Source organism: Acipenser ruthenus, chromosome 16 (assembly GCF_902713425.1).
Source record: "Acipenser ruthenus chromosome 16, fAciRut3.2 maternal haplotype, whole genome shotgun sequence".
In the NCBI taxonomy this organism is placed as follows: Eukaryota; Metazoa; Chordata; class Actinopteri; order Acipenseriformes; family Acipenseridae; genus Acipenser; species Acipenser ruthenus.
The window spans coordinates 4,812,360-4,826,472 of NC_081204.1; the positions used below are offsets into that span (position 1 = coordinate 4,812,360).

The 14,113-nt window shown below is 38.1% G+C and overlaps 2 protein-coding genes across 4 annotated transcripts; one reads left to right on the forward strand and one right to left on the reverse strand.

The window, feature by feature from the left end:
* Nucleotides 1-3,804: 3,804 nt before the first annotated feature.
* LOC117414187 (protein BTG1-like) lies at nucleotides 3,805-5,236 on the reverse strand. Its single transcript, XM_034023973.3, has 2 exons — nucleotides 4,687-5,236; nucleotides 3,805-4,453 (listed from the first exon to the last, which is right to left on the reverse strand). The coding sequence occupies exons 1-2, from the start codon at nucleotides 4,832-4,834 to the stop codon at nucleotides 4,104-4,106; spliced, it is 498 nt and encodes a 165-aa protein (XP_033879864.2). The 5' UTR covers nucleotides 4,835-5,236; the 3' UTR covers nucleotides 3,805-4,103.
* A 580-nt stretch (nucleotides 5,237-5,816) lies between these two features.
* On the forward strand, nucleotides 5,817-14,017 carry LOC117411807 (ATR-interacting protein-like). Of its 3 annotated transcripts, none has more exons than XM_058988518.1 (14): nucleotides 5,817-6,080; nucleotides 7,872-8,229; nucleotides 8,344-8,426; nucleotides 8,673-8,843; nucleotides 9,258-9,376; nucleotides 9,517-9,680; nucleotides 10,099-10,158; nucleotides 10,329-10,455; nucleotides 10,613-11,320; nucleotides 12,068-12,210; nucleotides 12,408-12,499; nucleotides 12,737-12,811; nucleotides 13,043-13,304; nucleotides 13,474-14,017. In XM_058988518.1, the coding sequence occupies exons 2-14, from the start codon at nucleotides 7,887-7,889 to the stop codon at nucleotides 13,542-13,544; spliced, it is 2,418 nt and encodes an 805-aa protein (XP_058844501.1). In that variant the 5' UTR covers nucleotides 5,817-6,080; nucleotides 7,872-7,886; the 3' UTR covers nucleotides 13,545-14,017. The 3 variants fall into 3 exon arrangements, with proteins under 3 accessions (XP_058844501.1, XP_033875465.2, XP_058844500.1); XM_034019574.3 differs by lacking the exon at nucleotides 5,817-6,080 and adding an exon at nucleotides 6,719-6,933; XM_058988517.1 differs by lacking the exon at nucleotides 5,817-6,080 and adding an exon at nucleotides 7,202-7,279.
* The last annotated feature ends 96 nt before the right edge of the window (nucleotides 14,018-14,113 follow it).

A 14,113-nucleotide genomic window follows, 5' to 3' on the forward strand; every position in this document is an offset into this window, starting at 1 on the left:
TCAAATATGTGGTTATAAATACATTAGTGACACATTTCAAGTCAAGGTTGAATTCTGCAAAACTTTGGACAAATAACGACTGGTTAATAATTTACAATTCTTTGCACTGGTGAACGTAAAAATATACTTAATGCACAAACGGAATCGCATTTTATCTAAGCTTTTAGGAATTATTTGGCCATGGCCAAAAATATTTTTATGTTTTACACATCACATAAAACGTTCCTCTTGCTTCCGTGTGCAAACCCAACCCAAAGAGGTTGTCTCTAATGTGGTAACTCCCTCTTGTGGACACATGAAAGAACTTTAAATTTCAAATATACTGTATATAATAATAAAAGTTATTTTTGATACGGCATCTGCAAATTCCTGAAAGGAAAAATACAACGTTAGAACATATTCTGTTGTTCCGATACACGAAACATATTTTAACACTTTTAATTCCTTAAATAATTTGATGTTCGTTAAGCGTTTCTACTGTTGATTTCTTTAATTCGTTAATCAAAACACCCGTTTAAAAATCCACACTTTAATGAGTGGTAATGCACAGGGCTGTTCTTGTGTCTCTGAGTCAGAACTGCACAGCTCCAGTCTTGTAACATGAATCACCTTGAGCTTTAAAGGTTTTTATTGGAAAGGCATGTTCTCTGCTGCAGAGGTCCCTAATGGGTGTGGAAGGAAATTGTGGCGTAACGATAATAACAGGTATGTAGAACCCATGCATGGAGTACACCAGTAGGTTTGAGAGGAAGGAGCTGGCGTTAGCAAGGGTTTTCATGACTGATGAACTGGTTTGGAGCAGGAGCATTGAAGGTGTGAGAACCAAAACATCTGTTACTGTTAGCACATCGTCTCAACCTTTTTGTCACAGTTTAAAAAAAAGACCTGCAACAAGTCTGATTCTAGTACTGGTGTTACAGTTAATAAGGTCCCACCTAAGCCTTACACTCAGGTTGTATGCAGTGTGATGTCAGATTCCTGTTATTGTGATATCCCCCAATAATCTCCGTCAACAGATGTGCAACAAGCAGTACCACCCAATAGTAATAACTGTGTTTATGTAGGACGACACCCTGACCTTTCAAAAAAAATGAGAGAATAGCAAGGGCAAGGGAAAACGGGATGACAGGCATAACATCCAGCACTGATGCATTAATCAAGGGGTGAAAACCCCCTTTTTCTCCAAACCTTTTCTATTGAAGCCTGGAATTACTGCCTTCTGAGCTTTAGTAACAGCTCTGTGACCTATATTTCAGTGTCGATTTAATGGGTCCCTCTGGAAGACTGGGTCCTGGACAAATGTCCTGGGTGTGCTTCCCTAATTCTGGTCACAATGTCAAATATTTACTCTTTGGTGGTCTATTCCCTTCCAACTGTGACACAAATATTTGTTTCTAATGGGATTTGACAACCCAGGGTGATTATATAACCTAGCAGCTCCAGGTTACTGTTTGCACACCCCTGACTTCCTGTCCTCTCTTACTTCCCCCACCTGCGTCCATCTGTCCGATAGCACTTCATGGTTTATAAAGCAAATCCTTTTTGGATCACTGCTGTTTCTGCCTTATGCACCTCACAGCAGGAAATCCTCCCATTTCCTTTAATTCAATCTGAAAGGAAACGGAATTAACTGTCTGCCTTTATAATTTCTGTATTACCTGCCTGATATTTCAGCTTCTACTCTGAAAAGCCCCTTCCTATCTTTTTTCCCCTAAGTTTTCAATTAACATCACTTCAGACTATATTTGATACTTTACTTTTACAGCTACTTTGCTTTTGAGGTGTTTTATACCATCTGAGGCCAGTAGACAAAACCAGATAGCAAGATACGCTCTACCTCTGTGTCCTGTGGCAGTTTTTAATTGAAACTAACATTTTTATTTTATTTTTTCCAAAAATACGACTAGAATGTTTTTTTTTTTTAGTTCTGTTCTGGTATAATGCAGCACACATATCAATGATAAATATAAAACATCTTATAAAAACATATATAAACTGAAAACATTTCAAACCCCCCTTCAAGAATTTTAACCAATAACATTTCTCTTACAACAACCTGGAGGTTGATTTAAATCCATTTTTTTTTTTTTTTTAAATGTAACTGTACAAAGAGGGTTTTGTATAACTCTCATGATAGAAACGCTGCCATTAAGGTCTAGACTCTACAGTACTGAGGGGCAGACTTGTATGAGAGTAACTGAAGTGTTTTAAATTAGTTCTCAGCCTGACGTTTCCTAGCTCAGGAAACTACAAGAAGACCTCTGCTCAAGCATCATTTTGAGTGGGTGTAATCTCATAACAGAAGCGCTTAAGATCATGCTGGTAAATTAATAGGCAGCGTAACTGAATCTTGTCTGAATACCCGCGATGATGCCCATTTGTTTAGGAATACTTACTGTATTAACACAATTTCTTTTCTGAATGGAAAGAAACACCAATTAAATAACAAATATAAAACAACATAATACTTCATTCAAGCCCCTGAACTAAAAGTCTGAGTTGTTTTGTTTTTTTATTTCTGGCTTGGTAACTTTATTGGGGTGTTTCTTCTTTCTGAAAAAAACAAATATGTGCTAATGTTGAATTGGAGCAAATGAATTTGAAAATGTAGCCCCGTGATCTACATTTACTGTATTATTATTATTATTTATTTCTTAGCAGACGCCCTTATCCAGGGCAACTTACAATTGTTACAAGATATCACATTATTTTTACATACAATTACATTAATTTTTACATACAATTACCCATTTATACAGCTGGGTTTTTACTGGAGCAATCTAGGTAAAGTACCTTGCTCAAGGGTACAGCAGCAGTGTCTCCCACCGGGGATTGAACCCACGACCCGCCGGTCCAGAGTCCAGAGCCCTAACCACTACTCCACACTGCTGCCCAAATAATATCCAGATATCTGTAAACCATGTGCATTTTGCTAGCATGGTACACCAAAGAGATATCGTAAAATGATGACTTCCCTTTCATTACGATATCTGCAAATTAATTACAGATGTCTTAATTTTATTTTAAGGTATCTTAAACCAATTTCAACATATCCTAATACTATTTAAATATATGGTTAAAATAAGAGATATTTTATTTATCCACCTATTTGTGATATCTTCAAATATTTAGACATGTATAAATACATTTGACATATCTCTAAATGATAATTGGGCTTGCCATAAGTAGCAGCGTTATATAATACACAAATACCAGCCTGCTCAAACAGCATGAACACTAGCTCCTGCTGGCTGCTGGCTTCTGAAAAGTAAGCTGGCAGCAGCTAGTGCACTGTGCTACCCCAACTGGAACATTCAAAATTACTACCAGTTATCATGAGTGGTAGAAATGAATGAAATTCAAGAATTAGAGAAGTTCCTAAGATTTGCACGGTGTGTATATTGGATGTGGTTTCCAGGTTTCTCTGCCAACTGTTTATACAATGCACCTGAATTTGTTTTGTTAATGTAATTTACCTTCCCGTGATGTTCAGTTGTGACTATATTCTGCAGGAAAATACATTTAAAAAGTTTAGAAATAATTTTAAACAAATCTACAAACGTTATTATAATGTTAACAATTAATCAAGGCAAAATTAACATGCAAAATAAATCACTGTTTAAATGAAACGCCTCTGTCAAACTACACTAAGAGCTCTTTTCAATTCCCATATGTAGTATATAGTAGGATTAAATATGAATTTGATAAATATACCTAATTAGTAGGTGTTAGTGTTTTGAGGTAAACATTTCTTGCAGTACCAATACCCAAGTAATGCAGGAAACAAAATACTACAGCTGTGAATACAATTCAAATTTGGTCATTTTATTACAAATAGCCAAGAATGTTTTTAAAATATAAATCTGTAAAACACATTTTACCACATGACTGTACATGTAATTTATAATATACAATCCAGGAAAGTTACAACGCAGCCAAAAGACCGCCTTTATACAATAGTCCTTGGCTACAACAGACAAAATGTTGGCAGTACTACTAAAATCTTTAATGTCTAAAGAAAATGGGAACAACAATTACTACATTATCAAATAAGGGCAAAATACATACAGAACTGTACAATAACAGTATTGTAAGTAAAATGGTTAGCTCGAAACTGTCATCATGTTGAAGGCTTTGGAAGAGTTCGACCTTCCGATTCTCAATTCCCCCTTACAGCTGATCCTATCCAATGCGTTCCCGTTCATCGCCGTTGGCGGTACTGACTCGTAAAGGACACAAATTGATCCATCTTCACCTATTCGGTAGGAAACCTCAAATGGATCGACCCAAAGAGTAAGTTCACTGGGTAAAAGAGAGAAAAGTTGCTGGCGGTTGAGTCCGATGGCGCAGGCTGCTTTTCCTATCAAGGGATCCATTTTGTGGTTGATCCTTATGCATCGGTATCCCGAACCCCTGCACGGAGCCTGTGGGAACCAGTGATGCTGGTAGTGTTCTGTGGACAACAAATACATAAAACCGTTAAAAAATATATCAACGTAAAATTTAAAACCACTTCAGAAATAAACAAATCGCGTTGAACACCCTTAATGCTGCAGAAAACATTCACGGCATGTGTATGCACTGGAAAACAGTCGATTGACAAATGAAATCCGACGCGCTTCCGTAGAAGTTACTCACCTCTCCATATCGCTGAATGTATAAAAATGTGTATTTTTGTTTTCTTACCTCCCAAAGCTGTTTCGAGAGACTGACTAAACTGTTGGAGTCGTTCGTCGGAGAGGAGCCCAGTTGTCCTCAACAACCTAGTAATAAACCCCACAGCAGTAGAGATCTCCGTCTTCATTTTATCGAGTAGGTAATCTGTATTTCTCATCAGCCGTTGAAAATCAAAAAAATATATTATCCGCCTTTTCAGATCGAATTGACATGTACAAAAAAAAAATCAGTTTGGAATGGCAACTATTATCAAGAGATCAGTAATGTGTGTGCTTTTCTTTGAACCCTCAAGAATTAACAAGCAAGGCCAAGCGACTTTTTTTTCCCTTTGTCCAAACAAAGCGACAAAACAGTACCCCAAAAGCTTCCTAAGAAGCTAAATCACATAACAACGGAATGTACAGACTTTTTCTTGAAGGAGACTTGAAATTTAATGATCAAGTTCTAATTTTAAAGAATGAATTTTGATTTAATACAGAGAGTTTCTCTCTACACGTCAACACCAAAGCTCGGGGTAACCTCCTCACTCTCGTAAGGCTTCAAACAATCTCTCTCACTCAGCTGGTAAACATTCCTGCGCGTCACAGCCCCCAGCAACCAATCGAATTGTGCCGTTTTCCGTGGCGTCACAATGCTTAATTTACCAGCTGGCGCGTACGCAAACAGCACTGCAGCCCAATAGTGTATCCACAACACGGGTTTCTAAAGCTGTTGTAGGAAAATTAAATAATAATGTACATGGTTTAGGGGTGATGTGTGCAGTTGTTTATCTGTTTTTAAAAAAGCGGTTAAATATATGTCGAATCTGTATTACAAACGTAGCTTGTATTTTTTTTAAAACCAATAAAATTAGATATCTTTCAAGAAATGTGGAAGGATACTGAATTAAAATAAACCAATTAAGGGTGAAAATATAGTGCAGCCCATGACTCACAAAGAAAGACCTAATTTGTTCTTGTAATTTTAAACACTTGTATTATGGGTGTATTTGTTGCGTAAATAAGAATGGACTGTACTGAAAAGGCTACCTGTTTAATATCTTAAAGCTGATTTGCCATCATTGAGAACTACCTTCTTGATCTAGCGACTGCAAGGAGGACTATATCTACTAAAACAGTGTCTACCCTTTTTTTATGGAAACTGAGTCATAGGCTTCAGCTGAGTCTAGCGCCGTTGCAGAAAGGATCAGGACTTTTTTTAGTTTATTTGGCAGATGTATTTATCCAAGACGAATTCTGGCAAAAAATATTTCTTTTCTTTAACAAATTGCATTGTATGAACGCAGCTAATAGAAATAAAGTACAAGCAGGCAGGTTATAGAAGGTGCACAGTGATCTTGGGGCTGAACAGAGACGGTGTAAATACATGTTTATCATGATAGAGCAGGATCTATTCATGAACAGGTAGTAGTTTTAAGAGTTTAAACTTTACAAGCTGCTTTTAATAATAATAATAATAATAATAATAATAATAAACTTCCAGGAATACACTACTGGTTGGCGGCGCAGAACTGAATTAGCACCAAATTCAGTTTTCTTAAGTATAAGATTGAAGATTACCGGGTCTTGAAGCCAACAACTGGAGTTTTTCCATTCTTTCTTTTGAATGCATCCAAGTTCATATGAAATAATGTTTCCATTTGGTCTTTTAGTAAGTCTATAAGGTGTAGTGTCTATCGGGGTGGGCTCATTTGCATTTTAAGTGCTATGTTTGAATCAGTTTGCAAAGTATTTACTCTTGAATGTATGTATTGCAGATGCATTTCAAACTGATGGGTCATTAGCATTTAAAGACATCAATGCGATGCAACTTGTACGCTAGTTTTCAGCGCCTACATGTAACGTGGAATCCAACGTTCTGCAAAGCTCATAGAATTAGCAGTCTTACATGGACTATATAAACTATACGCTCTCAACCATTTGCGACTTGTCTTTAGTTTCTAATTCATAAGAGATTTGTCCTATTTTATGTGCCGTAGATATATACTTGGCCCGCCCAGTTGTCCCTATGCTCCAATGGAATGCCTGCTTATTCAGTTCTATGTTAGAAGCTGTGAAGTGATTCGATCCTGCTACTGTACTGGGCATTTGTTTTGGTTGGTTGCTGCAGATCACTGGCTTTAGTCTGGTTTGTCATACGGAATTTAAAAATAATATAAATATTGTTTCAGTGTATGAACAATAATCCCATGCAGAAAGTTTGAATATAGTTAACACAAGTGGGACGCAATTTACTCATCGTCTTTTTACAAATCAGGTTAGTATTTTGTACGGTATAATTATTCAGAAGAAAAATACACTTTTCAGAAACAATATTAGTCTTAGATGTTTCAACAATTCATGCTTAATGTTTCGATAAAGGCTGGCTGCTTTTCGTTATTGTTCCAAAGCTGTTTTTTTCTGACAGTACGCGGCCCCTAAAGCAAAGTCGTGCAAAGTTACCGGTATACAGTACCTCCTAATGATGGATTCAGAAACTCGTGCCGACCATGGTCTTTCGTAGAGCGCCCCCTTTCCAAAATAAAGTCACTTGGACGTAATTTTAATAGTTGCCCGTCTTGAAGTAAACTCGGTGTTACAGAAATTATTTCTCTGTTTTGCATGTAGGAGAACATTTGAATATTATAAGTTTGAAGCAAGTTTAATTGATTAAGTTGCTATTGTTCAGGAGTTACATTTCCAACGATAACATTTCCAGAAACGGTTTTAAGTACCTAAGTTTATTATTATTATTTTTATTTATTTTTTACTTTTTGACGAATTTACAATTCTGTTTGTATTTTGATAGGATAAATTCAATGGAATGCAATTATAGAATATTTATATAAATAGATGCATGTGTTTAAACATTCCACTAGACCTTTGGTCCTGGTTAATGTGCCACAACTAAATTTGTGTGAACTCATTATGAAAGTTATTTTCCAGAGGCAGCATTTGATTTTCAGAAATGCCTATTTATTTTCTTTAGATATGTGGAATAATACATTTACATTAGTTCCAAATTGACAATACTGGGACATAAATATTGGGAACCTTTGCCCATCAATGGTATTTTAAAATACTGTATTTTGAGGTTCTGTAGTTAAAAGTCACATTTTTGGGGTGGGGAGATGTTGTGAAGTATGCATTAAATAAGATTATGCTGTCTATCTTGCCCTGTTTGTAATGTATGTTTGTCTCCCCTCTTTTTTCTAGTTAATTGTTACCAGGATGTCCACAAACCCTTATGGGAAGAAAAAAAGCTTTCAAGCTGGAGCTTCAGGATTCTCTGCCTCCTCTTCCTTCTCCTCCTCTTTCCAAGGTCCTGCAGGAGACCATGGTACCAGCTTCCCACCAAACAAGCGCCACAAAGGGCCTGATGGCAGAATGGAGCCAGCAGCTGATGCCTTTGTGGGTGACGATGACTTCACACAAGATGACTTGGAGGAAATTGACATTCTCGCTTCCCAGGCATTCAGGGATGAGGGTTCAGTGGTCCCAGATGCCGGTGTGCAGAGCAAACCAAATGCCAGAGCCACTTTTACACTGGGCAACAGTCAACATATTAGCACAGGTGCTGGATTTCATAACTTGGACAGTAGCACTGGAATCTTAGCTGAAGAATTATATGGGTCTCCGATGTTCTGAACGGAGTGTGTAAACTGACCGTTTGTGATCTTCTTCACAGGGAATGGCAGTACGTCAAGGAAAGAGACGGACCAGTTTGGCTATGAGATTCTTGAAACACATCACTCAGAACTAAAGAGAAAGGTAGAAAATTGCAATTTCAGTATTAATAGAATTTAATTTATATTGTTCTTATTATTTGTGTTCTTTTTTGAAAAGCAAGAAACTATAATTTATAACCATAAAAAATGTAAATACTATCCCCCCACCCCCATATGTCCTTTTGTTGTTACTGGCCAAGTTCTGTGGGTGTATAGTTTTCCTTGAAGTGGTCAAGAAAATTCAGATTTCATATTAATAGTTTTTTTCTGTTTCTTTACACTTGGTCAGTTAAAAGAAGTGGAAGATAAGCTGCTGCTGAAGACTGGTGAAATCAAAGTGCTGCGGGATTCCCTGCGACAGACAGAACAGGAGCGGGACCAGCAGAGGAAAGCTCAACTCCTTCAGGAGAAGGAGAAAGCCCAGGCTCGCAGTGACAAGGAAAAGGAGTTATTGAAAAAGGTCAACCATGCACACCAAGTGACAGACACTTTCCTTGAAGGGCTAGAAGGGCAGAAAACATTGTTATATGTCGGTGGGAGAAGGGTGTCATTACACTGTAGTAACCTGAAAGGAAGAGTGGTGGAAACAGTACAGCCTTTGGACATGCTTTATTACAGACACTGATTCCAAATTAGAATTATTCTCAATATAAAGTATGAAATTGCTAGACTTGTAGACCAAACCATGGTTCCCCCCCTTTAAATTATTACACATTTCTAAACAGTTTAGTTTTAAGTAAAAAAAAAAATACATAAGGGCAATTAATTCAACTAAAGGTTATAAAACATGCATGCTGCACTTGCTTAACAAATAATAAACTTGTTTGTATGTTGAAGCCAGATTTGTAAAACTTGTTTCCTTGTTGGTTGGCAGGTGCAATCCCTGCAGTCTGAACTGCACTTTAAAGAAGCAGAGGTGACTGAGATGAAAACCAAGCTCCAGAGTTGTGAAAGAGGGACTACATCTGCAGCCGTTTCTGTTTCAAAAATGAGGTAGGCAGTGTTGCAAAAGCATCTGCCTATGAAAGGAATGGTATATTGGGCCAGGGTTTCATTTTGTACTGATGGGGAATATCAAGAGGGTTCAACCTTCTCATGCCTCTTTTATTAAAAACATTCATTTGTGTTTTTAGCCCTAGGCAGAGTTCTTCTGGGATGTTGAGGCAGGATATCGCTGCATCTCCTTTGGCCACTCGGAATTCATTCCTTACCAAGGAGACCTTCAGTGCTGAAATGGCTTCGAAGCACTCACCATTAAAAGTTCAGATGATCAGCCTGGGCTGTTCTGCCAAGGAAGGTATTGTTCTGTACACTTTGTTAATAAATTGCATTAAACTCAGCATTAAAGACCACCTGTCTAGGGAGGTCTGACAAGTTCCTTTATTTCCTTAGATCAATCTCCTGGATAAAAAAAAACATGCTTTGTATGTGTGATGAAATTCAGACCCAGCATGTTATAAACCAAGCATGACCATGAAATCCTTTTTGTAACATCTTAATTGTTAAAATAATCTTCGCTATCAAGAAAAAATATATACATTTTCCTTGATTGTCTTCCATAATATAAAAAAAAAAAAACATGGAACTAACATTTATTTAATTCATTATGGCATGAATTGTATCTCCAATGTGTTTGTTTCATTGGTGTTTATCATTAAAATGTGAAGAGTGCAGTACTTAGTTCTGATTTGCTTTAATTTTTCTCTCCCATTTAGGTGAAAAAATATCAGAGACAACAAGTTTGTACTCTTCTGATCACAACAGGCATCCTAAAGGTATTGTTAAGTCTTTTTTTGTATCTTTAAAATATGTTGTGCATTGTCTGATTTTAAATATGTGTTTTGTTTTTATTTTCAAAATCAAAATGCACTCATGCCATGCACGGATGGTTTCTCATCTGTTATGACATAAAGAAAATAAAATAATGTATTTTTGTTTTCTTTAGGATCCATTCTACTAAACCTCCTGCTTCAGCATCCCCTGGGTCCTGGCTCTCTAGGTCTGTGTCACCTACTCAGCATCCGCCTGGACGCTCTGTCTGGCTCCTTGTCTCAACACGGCTGCTTCAACACGTAAGCATAGTTATATGTACAGCAATCTTTCTTTGTTCACCTGCTTAACATTAATCACTTTAATTTTACACGCTTCAGCAATACTGTTATTGCACCCCTTGATATATAGTTATCTCTTTACATATATCGCTATCATTTGTACCAATGTGTTTAATAGTGGTTCATCGTTGAGCTCCAGTGGTTGGTCAACAGAGTCTAAAACAAGCCACAGAACTCACAAGGGTTTCAGCCAAGCACAGAGTCTGGCCATCTCAGGACTTAACATGCTGGCTCTCGACCAATACCTTCCAGACTCTGGTGAAGAATCTCTACAGCCTGGCACACTCAGAAGCCACTCAAGTGCAGTGCACCTTTTACCTATAGTGGAGTATCACATTGGTATGTACTGCTGGGCACTACAAGCAAAGGAGATTTCTGGGAAAAGCCCACTGAGAAGTTGCCAACCGTCTCCCTCCTCTTCTGAAGGAAGTCTTGGCTCCAGTGCTGAAGAGTCCTTGTCCAGCCTTCAGGAATTTGCAGTTACAGCACTGACAGTTCTTTACCATTTAGTTTCCCAGAGCAAGGAGGTTGTACATGCTTTGCTTTCTCATCAGCCAAAGGAAGAGGTTCAAGAAAGCGATGCAGGGGTTGGCAAATTGACAGCAGCTTGTCCGAGCGATGACAAGCCGGGGCCTGCCAGGCTTCATGAGACTTCAAACGAGCCTGTGGAAACTGTGGACCTCCTTCACCCGCTGTTGAAGAAGCTGCTGCAGCTCGCAGATCCAGCTTTCACAAATACTCCCCGTCACAGAGACACTGTGTTGATCCACAGTTGGAAGACTTTGAACATGCTGGCTGAGAGTGCTCCTGAGGAACAGTTACTAAGGTAAATGTTTCCAGCACATTCCCTTAAGAGATTGTGATATAATTGTTAAACAACAAATTCATTATCGTCCTGTGTTGAGTTAGACTAGACTAGACTAAATCTATTTATAATCGGTGAAGGAAATGAAAAATCATCTGTAGAGAAAGAGGAGATGCTAAGTAGGAACTAGTGTTATATTATCTTGAATGGTCTTAATCAAAATAATTATAAATGGTGGTAGTCTAGCTGATGTAGTTTGACAAAAGTATGAACCCCTTTAGGTTAAACTTGTAGCCAGGAAGTTCTGCATACTGTTTTTTAGCGTCACCCTCTCAATGAGTGCCTCTTCTCCTTAATCTGCCCCAGTCCCACAACTTGTTAAACAAGTCTTTAGTTGTATCTCACAATGTAACAATTAAATGATCCTTAATATACAGTGACCACGCTCCAGATCTGTGTTATTAGGTATTATAATGGATGTTAATTTTAGTGCCTTATTGATGGCACTGTGAACTTAAGTCCTACAATTATCTTTTAACAAGCCAGCCCCTGGTAAATCTGTCCTGAACCAATTGCACTTATCACAGCATCAATAAATCACATCTAGCCTCTGTGTTTAGTGATAGGAGTTGTTCAAGCAGCGGTACGGGAGGAACAGCTTGTTAAACATCAAACTCTTGGCTTCTGATTATTGAAATAATGTACTTGTTGAAGGTTGTTCTGCGCATGCTGGTGCCCCGGCTCTGAGCTGCGTGGTATTTGTTTCAGGTTCCAAGTTTTCCTTAGCAGCCAGACTCTGGTGCGATGCTTGTCCCCGGACTCTTCCTGTGCAGCTGTTCAACACGCTGTCAGACTGCTGGCATTCACAGCCACCCACAAAGATGTGACCGCTCAGCTCGGCTCTCACTTAGGTGAGGTCATTTCCACCAAGGGATCCCTCCCGCATGCTAATTTACACTTAGTAGGATTGCAGAAGCTTGACTGCTTTCTCCCCCTTTTAATATCTGGATTAGTACAAGGATGGGGCACTTCTTCACCTGTAAAATACGCTATTAAAGAAGAATATAAATGTATACAATAAACTTTTTTTCTTTTGTTGTTTTTTTAGAAGTTTGTCCCTTCCTCACACTATACCAATATGTCACTTCCCGACCTGACAGATTGGCAACTGAGGAACTTTGGATTCAGCTAGAGTTGGAGGTAAAGCTGTTTTTTTTGTTGTTGTTGTTGTTATTCTGCACATGCTGATGTTGTGATCATCTTCAGGTACACCTGGTGAAACAAAAACCTGTAAGAGTATGTTGTGTTTTCTATTTGGAGAATCTTCAATTACATGTATAACCAACATTTCAAAATAAGGAGCACCATTGCAGTACAGAAACAAACGAGTATCCCTCTGTGTTTTATAATGATTTTGTCTGTGCTGTATTATGACAGGTTGTCAGGTTCTTAACCCAGCTGTGTGCCAACTGGAGGGCTCTGGTTGATTCTCCTTGTCAGTGCAATAGTGAGGTAGGCATTAGCATTAGAAATGCAAAGCAAAGTTAACCTGCTCTCATTGATTGATTTTCTCCATGTGCAAGGTTATGCAACAAAATCAGTCTGGAAGTGTCATGTACAGCTAGTCAATATTTTAACAGCATTTTAGTAAATGCTCCATTCAGTATAAATTTACACATTTCGGACTATACATTAATTGTTTAGTAAATGGATGTAGTGTATTTTCTTGGTTCATTTCAACAGGTTATCAAGACTCTGGTGGTGATGTTGCATCGGCAGTGGCTTTCTATTAGAATGCATGAAAGAAGTACGGAGAGGAGCGGGTGTTTCTGGCTCAGCCCTTGTGTCCAGCTCTTCAGGGAGGGGGTGCTGCTGCTGCACTATCTCTTCCAGAGAGACAAGAACTTCAGCGAGCACTGCCTGGAAGTGCTGCACCTGCACGACCAGGTCATCCCAGGAATCAGAGACACCTTCCGCAAAATCCCACAGCTCATGGAGAGCGAAAGTGAGCGACTTCCAAAAGAAAAGGATTAGATTTTTCATTGAAATTGTATACCGGATATGTTACACTAACGACTCCCTTTGCCTAGCAGTTTATTCAGTGATTTTAGTAAAAATTCACAGCTTATAATTGCTTATAATTGAGATGTGTTTTTATTTTTATGTGCTTTCAGAATTGGCGCAAGAAGAAATGTGCCCTCCCGAGACAGATGCGGAAGACATGGAAGTCGATACTGGACCCTAATTTGACACTAAAGTTGCACACATACCATTATCGTCAATTTCTAAGCTCTGAATTTTTAATTTAGCTTATGTCTTGACCAAACAACAGTGCTTCTATTTCACAAGCTCACATTTTCTTTGAACACTTGCCTTACCATATCAACTTAGTCTACTTTTATTTTAGGTTACTAGAATTGTGCTTTCTTCCTTGACAACAACATACTGAACCTTGTTCAAGTTTTTTTTTGCTACAGTTCCGTTTACACCAAAATGACTTTTCTGCTAGTAACATTTCTTAAATAAACCTTTTGTGAAATAAAATATTAGTTTTGGCCTGAATTGACCAGCCTTGTAAAACAGAGTTTTACAAGGGTGGTCATACAGGTAGAGTACAGAAGTTTGTCATGATGCTGGCTGTGCTATGTCCCTTGATTACTGTGACCATGAAATGAGTGCCTAACTGGGCTTGCCATATGATGGAATACTGACAAAAACTTTTTATACAAAAATGTAGGGTATATAGGGGAAAAAATGGACATGTTGACTTTATTTAGGAAAACAAGATTGTTCTGCAGAGCTGAGGCAAAAACA